This window comes from Pteronotus mesoamericanus, unplaced genomic scaffold (genome assembly GCF_021234165.1).
Source record: "Pteronotus mesoamericanus isolate MK-2021 breed Mesoamerican mustached bat unplaced genomic scaffold, CSHL_Meso_final contig_726, whole genome shotgun sequence".
NCBI classification, from domain to species: Eukaryota; Metazoa; Chordata; class Mammalia; order Chiroptera; family Mormoopidae; genus Pteronotus; species Pteronotus mesoamericanus.
This window is the reverse complement of record NW_026555243.1, coordinates 151,832-165,863: the sequence shown is the minus strand read 5'-3', so window position 1 is coordinate 165,863 and position 14,032 is coordinate 151,832. Positions and strand designations below refer to the sequence as shown.

Genomic DNA, 14,032 nt, shown 5'->3' with positions numbered 1-14,032 from the left:
CCTGCTGAACCACGAAATTTACTGTCCCTAAGCCCCCTGCTGTGCTGACCAAATGTCTCCCCTGCTCTAAAATTAGAGCCCCTGCTCTAATAGAGGGGCTCCCTATTGTCCTAACCTTTGTACTCAAGGTCTCTGCCCATTTTCCATGCTACGCACCCTGTGCTTACATTTGCTACATCACACCCCGGCTTCCCATCTTCACGCCTTCACCCAAGTCGTTCCTCCCCCTGGAACACCTCCACTGGCCTCCAGTTCAGCTGGTGAACTCCTACTCACCCTTCAGTACCCAACGCAGGCATCTCTTTCCCAGGAAGCCTTTCCTCACAGTTCAAGCTCAAGTGGGTGCTGCATATCCAAGACCACAGTGGCCCCTATTGCCCCACTAACTGCCTCCCCAACTGTGCTCAGGTTCCTGTCTTGTTCACTGCTGAATCTGCAGTGCTTCAAACGGTTTTTTTTTTTTCCTTAAAAAAATATTTATTTATTTTTCTTTTTGGAGAGAGGGGAAGGGAGGAAGATAGAGAGGAAGAGAAACATCGACTGGCTGCCTCTCGCACACACGCTAATGGGGGACTGAACCCACAACCCAGGCATGCGCACTAACAGAAAATCGAACCAGAGGCTGTCACTCTGTAGGACAACACCCACGCAGCTGAGCCACGCTGGCCAGGGCTTTTTCCTTTTTTTTAATCCTTACCAGAGGATATGTTTACTGATTTGAGAGAGAGAGATAGAGAGAGAGAGAGAGAAAGAGAGAGAGAGAGACATCAATGTGAGAAACATTGATCGGTTGCCTCCCATGTGCACTCTGACTGGGATTGAACTCACAACCTAGGTATGAATCCTGACCAGGGACTGAACCCTCAACCTTTTCGTGTGCAGGACAATGCTCCAATTAACTGAACTACCCTACCAGGGCTCTAACAGTTCCTGACACATAATAAGTGCTCAAGCGAGGTGTTTAAGACAATGAGGGAAAACAGAGGCACCATTTTAGGGACTAGTTAGGAGGAGGCAGAAGGGGACTCAGGACAGAGAGGAACAGTAGACCAATTTTCCGGCATTAATCCTGCAGTAGTTTGAATTCTGTTTTTACCACATGTGTATATATATACATATGCATAAATAAATAAATAAATAAATAAATAAATAGCCTTACTAACTGCCTCCCCTGAAATTCTTCACAAGAAAGGCCAATTTATAATATTTTGTCAAAGTTCATGTAGTCTTTAAAATCTAAATATATACATAACTTTACAATTCAGGTAAAAAAAATCATTTTCTGATAACAACCCAGATGCCCATCAATGGAAGAGTAAATAAACAGCATGTGGTCCATCCACACACTGGAACACTAGTCGGCCACGAAAAAGAGGTGAGCTTGGACACAGGCTACAACGCGGATGGCCTTTGAAAGCATGACCCTCAGTGAGAGAAGCCAGACACAAAAGGCCAATTGGGTGTGATTCCATTTATGTGAAATGTCCAGGACAGACACAGAGACAGAAAGTGGATTAGCAGTTGACAAGGGCTGGAGGAGGATGGGGAGTGACGGCTAACAGGGACAGGGCTTATGTTCTGGGCGATGAAAATGTTCTGGAATTAGGTAGAGGTGGTAGTTTAATACATTATAAATATACTAAAAACCACTGAATTGTATACTTTAAAAGGACAACTTGTATGTTATGTAGACGTATCTCAATACTGCTGTTGTTAAAACAGCAAATAACCTAAGGATACAATTTTTAATGTGTTTTTATTTATTTTATTTTTTAAAGAGTATTTATTTATTTATTTTTAGAGGGAAAGGAAGGGAGGAAGAGAGGGAGAGACACATCAATGTGTGGTTGCCTCTCGCGTGCCCCTTACTGGAGACCTGGCCCACAACCCAGGCATGCGCCCTGACTGGGAATAGAACTGGTGACCCTTTGGTTTGCAGGCTGGCACTCAATCCACTGAGCCACACCAGCCAGGGCTTTTTTATTTATTTTAATCAAATCTGATTTTCAAAATTTATATTTATGGATTTATTTATTTAAGAGAGGGGAAGGGAGGGAGAAAAGAGAGGGTGAGAAACATCGATGTGCTAGAGAAACATCAATTGATTGCCTCTCACACCCCCCCAACTGGAGGCCTGGTCCGCAACCCAGATATGTGCCCGACCAGGAATCGAACAGGTGACCTTTCAGTTTTTGGGACAGAGCCCAACCCACTGAGCCAAACCAGTCAGGGTTCAAATCTGATTTATTAATCTAAGGAAAAAAGCTCCTCAAAGGCAAAAATATGCTCAAATAGTACAGAAGTATGTGGAGAAGAAATTATAAGCTCTCCTTGTCCTTTCCCCCAAATCCTTAACACCACACTGGGGTGACAATTAAAGTAAAAATGTGACTGTTATTGGCTATATCATATTCTACTGTACAGTGGCTTTGTATATCAAATCCCCTATTATTGTACATCTAATTTGCTTCTAGGTTTGGTTTTGTTTTTGTCTTTATAAATAACGCTGCTATAAGCACCTCCCCGAAACCTTTGTTTCCAGAGAGAAGGTGAAATGGGGCTCCTTGACTTCATGAGGGAAGGTTCCACCAGCTGGGAAGCCACAGGGAGCAATGCAGAGCTTCCGCCACCTGTCCTCCGTTAGCCCCTCCGGCTTAGCCCTGTGCTCCCAGACCCAGCACGCCGGCCTCCTGGCTGTCCCTATAAACAGCCCCAGCTTGGTTCCACCTCTGGGTCTTTGTCCTCACAGTTCCCACAGCCCATGATGCCTTTCGTCCTCAGACCCAAGCTCCACTGGCATTTCTTCTGACACTTCTGGACCACCCTGGCTAAGCGCTTTCCCTTCCCTGCGGCCTATCCTATCAATCTCTGGTGACTGATTTATGTGTCCCACGTATGCCTCGTGTGAATGCAACTGAATACTTGTTTATTATCTCCTTTCCCCACCCGCGTGTGGGGTGCATGGAGTCAGGGACTTTGTCAGTCTTGATCCCCACAACATCCCTGGTGCCCATCCTATGTTTTGGCACACGGCAAGTGCCTAGTAAATGACTGCTGAATGAAAAAGAAATGAAGAAAGGAGAGAGAAAATGAACAGCTCAACCGTGAACATGCACTGAATTTCACTGAACAAAGGTGTCTTTTATTATCAGGTATATCTGATTTCAAATTGTGCTGAAATATGAAAAAGTCTGAGGCTTGGAACTGGTAAGACACGGTAATTCAAAAGTGGTGTGAAGGACAAGAGAGCTGTGAGGGGAAATGATGGATGGGTTAGATGCAGGATCAGGAGAAACTCTCTGAGGGGGTGAGATTTAATCCAAGACCCCAAGGGTGAAGAAGAGCCATCCATGTGAGAGCAAAAGAAAAGTGTTGTGGGCAGAGGGAACAGCTTATGCAAAGGTCCTGAGGTAGGAATAGTCATGGCTGCTGGAAAAGGTGAATGTATGTACAGGGCCCCCTCTGTGCTCACTCTTTTACTACCAATGATCAAGATCTCGAGGCAGACACTGCCTGGGAGCTCTGAGAGGGCAGGGAGATTAACACTGAATGGTGAGAAAGGAGGCTTGGAGCAGGCCCTTGCTCATTGGGTCAATCAATGTCTGAGCCAAGACTGGTGACCTGGTCTGAATGCCGGCGATAAACTGCTCTCTGTGGACTCCGATTATCAGGTCTGTCTGCCACAATTGGTGTGGGACGCCCCATGGGGCACTCACCTCATGTTGAAAGGGACCACCAATGGCACCATGTACTGCCTGCCGGTCTTTGGGGAGCCTGATCTTGGGATCGCTGACGGGTCAGAGTGGGGTGGAACGAAGTGTCAGGGGAGTTGCTCTCAGACGCAAAGCGTAGGCCAGGGCAGAGGGAAGGAAATCTGGGAGCTGTGTCAGGGTCCCCAGCGGGCCCAGTGATTTGGTAGGAGGAGTCCTGGGGCTCAGTATATAGCCACACTCATGGCTACTATCTCTTACAGCAATAAGTTACAGAGAAAAACCCAGAAAAGGGAAAACGCCCCTGGGGCAGGTCCAGGAAGACCAGGTGCAAGCTTCCAGAGTCTCTTCCCAAAGGAGTCACACAGGACGTGCCCCGTTCCCCCAGCAATGAGTTGTCACAGGTGTGAAATGTCGTCTCCTGAAGAGGTGCATGGAGGCGCAGTACCCAGAGTTCTGACCGTGGGGGCTGCTCAGGCAGGCACATCTGCCTGGCACAGACCAAGGTTCCAGACTCCAGGAAGAGTAAACCACATTGTTTGTACAAAAGTTAAACTCCAGGGGGCCAACCTGAAATTCAAGTTTGCAGGTGCCAGCCAAGGTCCAACTTTGTAAGCTGGCCTTTCTAAGGACGGCAGCCTCAGACCAGCTGTATTAAAACTTTTTGCACAGGAGCCTGAAATGGGAGACATAGGGAAGGTGGGTTTGGATTATGAAAAATAATTCCATCAGATAATTAGAAAATAAAGCACTTACTGTTTTGAGCACCTACTGGGTATTAGGCACCACATGGAACATTTCCTACTGCTTGGAAAATCTCTATGAGACAGAGAGTGATGTACCCATTTTACAGAGGAGGAAATTGAGTCCTGGCAGTTTCAGCCACTCAGTCACACCGCATGGGTAACAGAGCCAGGATTCAAAGTTGGGGACACAACTCCGGGGAAAACAGTGTAGTACAGGGATTAGGAGCATGGGTTACGGAGCCAGGAGCCTGGACTGTTCCATGCCCTGGCTATAACATATCTTCTCTGGGCCTCAGTTTCCTCATCTGAATGGACATAACCTGTTCACGTGTGATGATCTGATCAGCATGACACTTAGCACAGTGCCGGGCATACATAAATATCTACCATCAATATCCATAAATACATGGAAATAGATGGTTCCCAGTCGGATGCTCAGGGTGAAAGGACTTTCAAGTACACGAATTCCTGCACACTGCACCGGAATGCGAAAAGGCTGGGGCTGCGTTCCTAACACAAGTGTTTCAAAGACGAGGTCACTGAGTCAGAGGAAAGGACATCAATTAGACCTCAAACCCTGGGCTCCTGGAAGTCAATCCTGACATCTTGGACGTACACACTCCCAGGCCTGGTAGCTCATACCCTTTTTGGGAACACACACTCTTCTGAGGGGTGAGGACAGGCACTCAGAATTCCAGAGCTCTCTTTGGGAAAGAACACTGAATCTTAAGTTCCAAGACCCCCTCCACCCTCAAAGCACTGGTTTTGCCACAAGAGTTGGGAAGAGAAGCTAATGGGCTCTGCGCACAAAGAAAAAGAACAAAGTCTAACCCCTTCTAGGAACGCGATTGGCTGGAAACCAAGGAGGGCGGGACTTAGGAGCGTCCCGTTCCTGTAAGTGGAAAGTGCAGTGGGGAATGCAGTATTTTAAAGAGGGCCCCGCCTCTCGGGGTAGTGATTCTGTAATTCCCTTTGGAAAACTCAATCAGGGGAAGCGACTGGGTAAATATTCCGAGATCGCTCCTTCCCGGGGAAGGTTTAGCGAAAGCCCACCTCTCGCGGAAGGTGATTGGAGGTGGAAGCCCCGCCCCGCGGAAGGCCGGTAGGATAGAAGATAAAAGGTTCCAATAGGAGAGTAACCTTTGGGAGAGCGCCTTGGTCAGAGCTCCGAAATGCACGCTGGGCTTTAAGCCCTGGACGCCCAACACTTACGTTTAAAACTTCTCATCTTCGACGTCTTTGCTTCCTATTCTTCTCACAAATACAAGAGAACAGATTAGGGTAGATGTTTACTGAACTTCCCTGGCCATCCCTTGTACTTCCGGTACTGTCACTTCCCTCAGCCTCCAGTATTGGCTGCGGCATACTCAGCTGACTTTTGTCATTGGGTCCGATTCCCGCCCGTTAAAATCTCAATCCGGTTGTCTTCCCAGTTGCAGCCGTGGTGGTTTGCTACGAAGTTTGCTAGGGCCGTCCGGATTTTGAGTTCCGGGGAGATGCTCTTAGAGGTCAGCAGCGGCTTGTTAAAATTTCATCGTGACACGACGTAGCGGCTGGTCGCTATATTTCCTGTTGTCCATTCTTTTATTCAGCAAATAAAACGCTCAGTGTTGCGCGCCTACCCTGTGTGCTGGCCTCTGGGAACCCACACATTGTCCCTGCGTCTGTCACATAGGGACAGGGTACTCTCCCACCCACGAGCTACACAGGTCGTGTGTGGGAGAGACCCTGGTCGGCCCACTTCAAGTTTATCTTGAATCACAGGCAAAAACTCAAGACCAGGCTGCAAAGCCCCCTCCCTCCTTCACATAGACTAGTTTCCAAATGTCCCCCCTATCCCCCCTACCCCTTCTCCCCGCCCCCCTGCATTGTCCCTTCAAAGAGGAAGTCCTACTCTATTCCTTCCCCAACCTCCTCCCTTCCTTTTATAAATGTTGTGTGTCAGATATATGCTCGGTCACTGGGGACACATCAGAAAACAAGACATAAGAAATCCGCCCTCACAGGGATCACTGTCTGTCTGGTGGTGGCTAGATGGACAATAAATACATAAAAGGGATACTTTTGGGCTTGATAAATTGTCTAAAGACAAAACAGGGTAACTATGGAAAGTGGTAAGATGGGGCTTCTTGAAATGGCATCGGAGTTTCCTATGGCTTCTGTAACAAATCACCACAAGCTCAATGTCTTAACCACAAATCTATTAGCGTTCTGGAAGTCAGAAGGCTAATATGAGTGGCAGGGCTGGTTCCTTCTGGAGGCTCCAGGAGAGAATCCGTTTCCTTGAACTTTCCAGCTTCTAGAAGTGCCTGCAATACTTGGCTCATGTCTCTGCGTCACCTTCTAACCCTCCCTCTGATCTCCTGCCTCCTTCATATGAGAATCCTTGTGATTTTCCTTGGGCCCCTGGATAATGACCCTCCCTGATGCTCATTAACTTAATGAAAGATCATTATTAAACTTTAAGGAGTCTCGCAATTCTTCTTTTAAAAATACATTTTATTGATTATGCTATTACAGTTGTCCCATTTTTTTCTCCCCTTTATTTTCTTCCGCCCTGCACCCTCGCTCCCATCAGCATTCCCTTCCCCCGCTTAGTTCCTGTCCATGGGTGGTACATATAAGCTCTTTGGCTTCTCCATTTCCCATACTATTCTTAACATCTCCTTGTCTATTTTGGACCTACTATTTATGCTTTTTATCCCCTGTACCTTTTCTCCCATTCTCCCCCTCCACCTCCCCTCTGATCTCCACTTCCATTATTCTGAGGAGTCTCACAATTATTAATTTAATCATATCTGCAAAGTCCCTTTTGCCATGTAAGGTACCATATTCACAGGTTCTGGAAGTTAGGATGTAGATATCTTTATGGGGGGGCATTATTTTGCCCACCACAGGTGAAGTAGTCAGGGAAGGCTACTTGGAGGAGGTGTCCTTTGAGATGAGCCCTAAGTGAAATCCACAAACAAACTCATGAGTTGAGAAAATCCTTCCAGGCCTGACTGCTTTGCCTCCTCCTCAGATAAATCTTCCCAAATAAACTCATGTCCCATTTGTGACCACCCACATTGGGGCTCACATCTGGTCAACTTTTGAACTGATGAGTGAACCAAGCTGCTGAACCGAATGGATCCCACCGTCCCATCCCAGGCAGAACACTTCCACACCCTCCCCCGCTCTTCCAGCTCTGGTGTCTTCCTCTGGTCCAGCCCTGAACCCATGCACAGAGCGGTAATTCATGGTATGTGATATGCTACTCTGTCCTGTCCTCTCTGACTCCTCTCTGGGTCCGTTGAACAAAGGAAGGAAGACTCCTGATTCTAGTGAAAATGGTTCTTGTTTGATTAAACAATAAATAATAAGTCATAATTAATTACAGTTCTGTAGTCAAAGGAGGGAGTACATTCCCATTTCACAGATTAGGAAATTAAAAGTTAGAGAGGCAAAGTCACTTGTTCAAGGTTGCCCAGCAACTCAGCAGCAGTGAACTCAGGCCAGACAGGTTCCATCCACCTTGGAGTGGGTGGCAGTGAGGGTGGGGTGGATATCAAGGAACTAGCCCCCGCTCTGGGGTGCTGAGAAGCCCTTGCTACTTGCCCAGGGTCACAGAGGCAGCGGCAGGGAGACTCCAGTTGCTTCGCTCCCCGTAGTCAGTGAGGTCCTGGGCAGCCACCTGGATGTAATACCTGGCCCGGGGCCGCACAGCTCTGAGGGTGAAGGATGTGGCTTCAATGGGCCCCACCTGAGAACAGAAAGCGGGCGGATCAGTGGGGATGAGGAGGCTGCCAAGGGCCACTGTGCACAGATCTTCGTGACTGAGCCTCCAGTCCTTTCGTTCCATCCTAAACTGCACACCCTCCACGGCCCCTTGCCAGTGTTTAGCCCTCTGTGGTCCTAACCTGTGTGGACTTCGGTGCTGGTCCAGAGCAAACTCATTTCAGGAATCCTTCGTGCACCACACCATTTTCGAGGGATGTCTCAGCAGCGAGAGCCCTCCCTCTCCAGACCCCCTTCCCCTCACCACCCTGTTCCTTCTCCTGGCCCTAAACTGGAGTCTCCATCATTGGCCTCGATGCCCCACCCCCGCCCCGCCCCCTGGTCCACTATATTAACCATATTTTTAAGTTGTTTGTATCTTAGGATGTTTTGACATCGTAAGTATCTTGCTGGCCAAAAACAGACTGCCCCTCCTGGGGTCAGCGAATTATTAGAGACCGCAAAGGGTCAGCGCCAGGAGCACACATTTCATTCGCAAACCAACCAATCCTGAGTCTATACCCCCACTCACCCCTTTTCTCCGATTTCTCACACAAGCCAGGGTTCCCCTGCCCTCCGTCACCGCAGGGCCAGCTGCCAGGCAACTCGAGATCGCCCATGCAGCACAGAGCCCGCCTAAATTATTCACACTAGCCAACCCCCAGCGTTCACCCCGTCCCATCTTTCTTTCCCGTGGAAACCCCTGCAGACACTGTGGCCTTGGCTCTCCACTCGTTCCTGTTCCTGCCTCCTGCCATCCTGATATTGCCTGTGTGGCCTGCACGGCTTGTTGAGTCCCCTTCTCTCAGGAAACTCAATCAGTTCTCCGTGTCCCCACTCAGGCACCTCCATAGGTTAAAATCCCAGGGCACAAATGAGACGCCCACTCATTCCGCCTTTCCTGCTTTCTCTCCTGTCCCTCTTTTCTTCCTTGTCCCTGCTGCTCCACCCTCTCCCTCCTTGACTTGGCCCTCCCCTTCTCCTGAACCCCACCTCCTCCTCACAGCTTCCCAACCCCAGGTCTGACTGTCTCCCTTTCTTGTTCTACTTGAGTTGTCCCATATCATAGGCCGATGTGGCGCTGTAAGGTTTAAATTTAGATTCATGGTTGCACAACTTTGTGGACACACTCAAATCCCCTGCCTTGAGCACTTTAAAATGGTGAGTTTTCTGGCAGGTGAGTTCTAGCTCTATTTAAAAACTGCGAAGATTTTTAAAAATTCAATTAATGTCCCTGGCAGAGCAGCTCAGTTGGTTGGAGTGTCATCCTGTGCACCAAAGGGTTGCGGGTTTGATTCCCAGTCGGGGCACATACCCAGGGTGCAGGTTGGATCCCTGGTCAGGGCACTTATGGGAAGCAACCGATTGATGTTTCTCTCTCCCTTCCTCTCCCTCTAAAATCAATAAACATATCCTTGGGCGAGGGTTAAAAAAACTAAATTGATGAACACCAGTAAAATTTAAAAAGCCAGTACCTGGGCCGCTCAAACATTGGAATGGCTCAGCAGCAACACATAGCTCATGGTCACCGTCCTGGGAAGAGCCGATGTAGAGGACTCCCATGGTCACAGAAAGATCTGTGAGGCAGGGTTGTAAAAAGCTAAACTCTGCAAAGACTTAGCTTCTCAGCACAGTATCTGACACTGACCAGGCCACCACTGACCTTCCTGAACACTCATGAGACCCTGATTTTATTTTTTAAGAAGTTAAAACAATATATGTTGTTTTCAATCAAGGTGAAATTCACATGGCATAAAATTAACCATTCCAAAGTGCACAATTCAGTGTCATTTAGCACCTTCACAATGTTGTGCAACCAGAACCTCTAATTCTAGAACATTCCATGACCCCCAGAAGAAGCCCCATCCTCATCAGCAGTCATTCCCCATCCTTCTCCCTGGCCGTTGGCAACCATGAATCCACATTCCATCTCTGGATTTACCTCTTCTGGACATTTCACATCTGGCTTCTCTCAATGAACATCGTATTTTCATGGTCCATCCACGTTGTAGCAAGTGTCAGTGCTTTCATGGCTGAGGAATATTACAGTGTGTGGATGGACCATGTTTTGTGTATCCACTCACCCACCGAAGGACATTTGGGTTATTTCTACCTTTCAGCTCTTGTGAATAGCACTGCTAGGAGCACTCGTGTATAAGAATTTGTTTGAGTCCCTGTTTTCAGTTCTTTTGGGCAGATACCCAGGAGTGGAGTTGCTGTGCTGCCTTTATGTTACACACCAGCCACAAGCAACCTCAATCTACATGGGAGGCCCCCGTGCACCTTTGCACGTGCTATTCCCTCTACCAGGGAATCACCCTTCCTAGTCACCTCTCGTCTTCCTCACCTGGCGGAAGCGGGCAGTTCCATGACGCTTGTATCGGATCCAGTACTTGAGTGAGAAGATCTCCGGGAAGGGCCAGGACCTGGGAGGTTCCCACTGCACCCAGAGCCGCTGCCCATTGAGGGGGCTCAAGCGCACGCCTTCTGGAGGGTCTGGTTTGACTGACAGACCAACAAGAGACAGGGTCAGCAGAGGGTAGTTTCATTCATTCATTCATTCATTCATTCATTCATTCAAACAACCAATGAATACTGACAGTCTACTGAGTGTCCAGAACATAGCAGTTACCAACAGAGATCCATCTCTTGTCCTTTTGGAACTCAATCCACAGGACAGAAGGCAAGAGACAAGGGGCAAATCTACTGATCACAGAATAGGGAAGAAAGTCTAGGAGTGCAAGGAAGGGAGTGGTTTGCAATGGTTTTAGAGACAATTCACACACCACAAAACTCGCTCTTTCAAAGTATACAGTTCAGTGGTTTTTAGTACATTCACAATGTTGTGAATCACCGCTATTTAATCAGAGCATTTTCATCACCCCAAAAAGAAACTCCACATCCATTAGCAGTCACCCTTCCCTCATTCCTGGCAGGGAGGAGACTGGGCAGGTTGGGCAGGGCCTTGTGGATCAAGGCGGGGACTTGAGATTTTACCCCAAGGGCGGTGGGAGCTGGGGGCCAAGAGCAAAGGAGGGGTGGAGCCTACTATGGTGCTCACGGGTACCCTCTGGTGCCTGCTTCAGGGAAGGCGTCCTTGGGTGGCTGCTGGGAAAAGAGGGTGGGAACCAGACACCAGGGAGGACAGTTGTGCAGGTAGGAGGTAATGAGGTTGGACCGGGTGGAGGTTCAGGAAAGGGGAGATGTGGGCGGATCCTTGATTAAATGTGAAGGTGGAGTCCACAGGATCCATGACAGGACAGGACTGGGTGACAGATAGAAGGTGGATTAGTAGAGAGGGGGAAGGGCAGGAAAAAGCCAGTGGCTCTCCACACCCCCCACCGTGACACCCACTCACTGATGTGCTCTGGAACAAAGGGCACAAAGCTGCTGCTGATGCCCCAGGGGTGGACAGCCGTGATGTTCAGCATGTAGGGAACCATGGAGAATATCTGGATGTCTGGGATGGTACAGCTGGTGGCTTCTGGTGTCGGCTGGAGGCAGGGATGGCTCTCTCCATGGGCGGCCACGCCAAGCCTGGACATGGGGTGGGCACTATCATGGCCTCAGCACTTCCTGCTGGCCGGCCCTGTGCCTGGGACCCCGTGACTCCAAGTGGAGACAGCCAGCGAGAAGCCTGGTCTGGGGCCCTGCTCTTGTGTCTGTGAGACCCTGGGGGAGAATTCACCTGACTTCACAGGGCCCGCAGTGACCCAGGGTTGGGGGTAAAACCCACAGGAGATGCTCAGGTCCTAGGTTCTAAAGATTTCTGGAATGTCAGCATTCTGGCCTTAGAATTCCAACATTCTGAGGTCTACAGGTTCACAGATTCTGGAATCTGAAAGAGCAAGATTCTGATTCTCTCCATTTTTGAGACCCCAAGGTTTTATTCTTTTTAAAAATTTTTTAAGATTTTATTTCTTTATTTTTAGAGAGAGGGGAAGGGAGGGAGAGAATCATCAATCAGCTGCCTCTCACATGCCCCCAACTGGGGACCTGGCCCGCAACCTAGGCCTGTACCCTGACCAGGAATCGAACCAGCCAACTTTCAGTTCGCAGGTTGGCGCTCCATCAACTGAGCCACACCAGCCAGGGCATGTGCTAGTCCCTGCCCCAGGACTTTAGACTTTAGAGGCTTGAGCTCAGTGCCATCCATAGGACTTCCCAGGACATTCGAAATGCCCTGTTTCTGCATTGCCACTTGCAGTAGTCATTAGCTGCCAATGGCTATCAAGCACTCGAAATGCAGCTAGCAGGACTGAGTGTGACTTTGAAGTTTAATTTATTAATTTATTTTATCTAATCTAAATGTAATGTTTTCAGTCATCAGAAAACTTGGAAAAGTTGTTCAGAACAAGTTGGGTGTATGAATTCACTGCTTCAGATGTGAATTTTATGAAATCCAATCAGAGATCAAGAATTTCTGATGAAAGTCTACTATCTGAATTGAAATGCACTGTATGCATAAAATACATGTGGTTTCTGAAGACTTAATATAAAAATGAGTAAGAATGCAAAATATCTCATTAATTTTTAAAATAATGATTACATGTTGAAACAATATTTTAGCTATCCCTATTAAATATTAATTTCTATCCTAAATTTAAATATATACATTGTATATAAGCATGTTCAATTACATTATGCTCAATCATACTAAATGATAAATACCTGGAATATATAGATATTTAAATAAAATATTAAAATTAATTTCACCTATTGTGACTTTTTTTCCTTCTTCTTCTTCTAACATTTTAAATGTGACATCTAGAAAACTTTAAACTACACACATGGCTTGAAATAGGTATTATATAGGAAGTGTATTTCTACAGGACGGCGCTGCCCTAGAATTCAGAGCTTTTTGGATTAGCAGTGAGTCTGCAGTCGTCCTGATCCCAGGGCATCAGGCCCCGCTGCGGAACCTCCAGGAAGCCCCTCCAGGCTCTCTGACCTGTATGTGGCAATGAAGGACGTGGACCTGGTGGAGTTCGTAGCAGGCAGCAGGGTCCAGAAGCAATCTACGGCAATCGGGTACCTAAAGGCCCAGCACCACACCCTGGGCTGGGTGGGGACTGCTGGTGGGGCAGAGGGAGGAGCATGAGATTTTGATCTGATCTACCCAGGACGGCAATGCCCTACCATGAGTTTGTCCCTACCTCACTGCCAGCCAGTGCCAGGTATACGGTAGGTGCCTAATAACAGTTTATGGAATGAGTGAGCGCATGGATGAAAGGTACTTATATCATTTCTCACCCCCATTACAACCTGCAAAGGTAGCAGGAACTATTAGCTCATTCTCCAAATGGAGAAACTGAGGTTTAATAAGCCACAGAGAAGCCCTGGGAAGTGGAGAGCCCTGATGGGAGCGAGATGTTTTACTGTATTCCTTGTTACAGTCTTGTTTCCAAGCACATGAAATGAATGCGTACAGTTAACCCCCACCCCACCCCACCCCACCCCACTCCGTGATTCTCTCTCTCTCTCTCTCTCTCTTCAGACTGTGGCTGCCGCTACCTGATGTCACTTCAGGGTGGGACTCACCTCTGTGTCTCACTTTCCTTATCTGTGCAATAGGATGGTAACCCTCTCCCACCAGGGGCACACATGCAGGAGGTGCGTGAGTCTCACCCCGCCCCAGAATGTCCCACAGCAAACGAAGGCCAGTCCCCAGAGTGGCCCTGGCCCCCCAGCCCCCCAGAGGGTCCTACATACCTTCTCTCCCGCTGCAGGGTGAGTAGCCAGCCCAGAGGGCAAGGGCCAGGAGAAGTCTTGGGGCCATGGCTCTGGCGGGCTCCACTTTCAGGAGCAGGGCGCACCCTC

The 14,032-nt window shown here is 48.4% G+C and overlaps 1 protein-coding gene across 1 annotated transcript; it reads right to left on the bottom strand.

Annotated features, from left to right (window-relative positions):
- Window positions 1-7,665: 7,665 nt before the first annotated feature.
- On the bottom strand, window positions 7,666-13,991 carry EBI3 (Epstein-Barr virus induced 3). Its single transcript, XM_054582875.1, has 5 exons — window positions 13,924-13,991; window positions 13,164-13,295; window positions 11,571-11,749; window positions 10,560-10,717; window positions 7,666-8,198 (listed from the first exon to the last, which is right to left on the bottom strand). Exons 1-5 carry the CDS (start codon window positions 13,989-13,991, stop codon window positions 8,046-8,048), a joined length of 690 nt encoding a protein of 229 aa, XP_054438850.1. The 3' UTR covers window positions 7,666-8,045.
- Window positions 13,992-14,032: the final 41 nt, after the last annotated feature.

Bases quoted from the DNA above. Each gene is read 5' to 3' on its own strand.
- EBI3 (XM_054582875.1), bottom strand. From the start codon at position 13,991: ATGGCCCCAAGACTTCTCCTGGCCCTTGCCCTCTGGGCTGGCTACTCA. The intron at 11,750-13,163 runs GTCAGAGAGCCT...CCCCATGTCCAG, and splicing joins TCCTTCATTGCCACATACAG to GCTTGGCGTGGCCGCCCATG. The intron at 8,199-10,559 runs GTGAGGAAGACG...TTCTGTTCTCAG, and splicing joins GAACTGCCCGCTTCCGCCAG to GTGGGGCCCATTGAAGCCAC.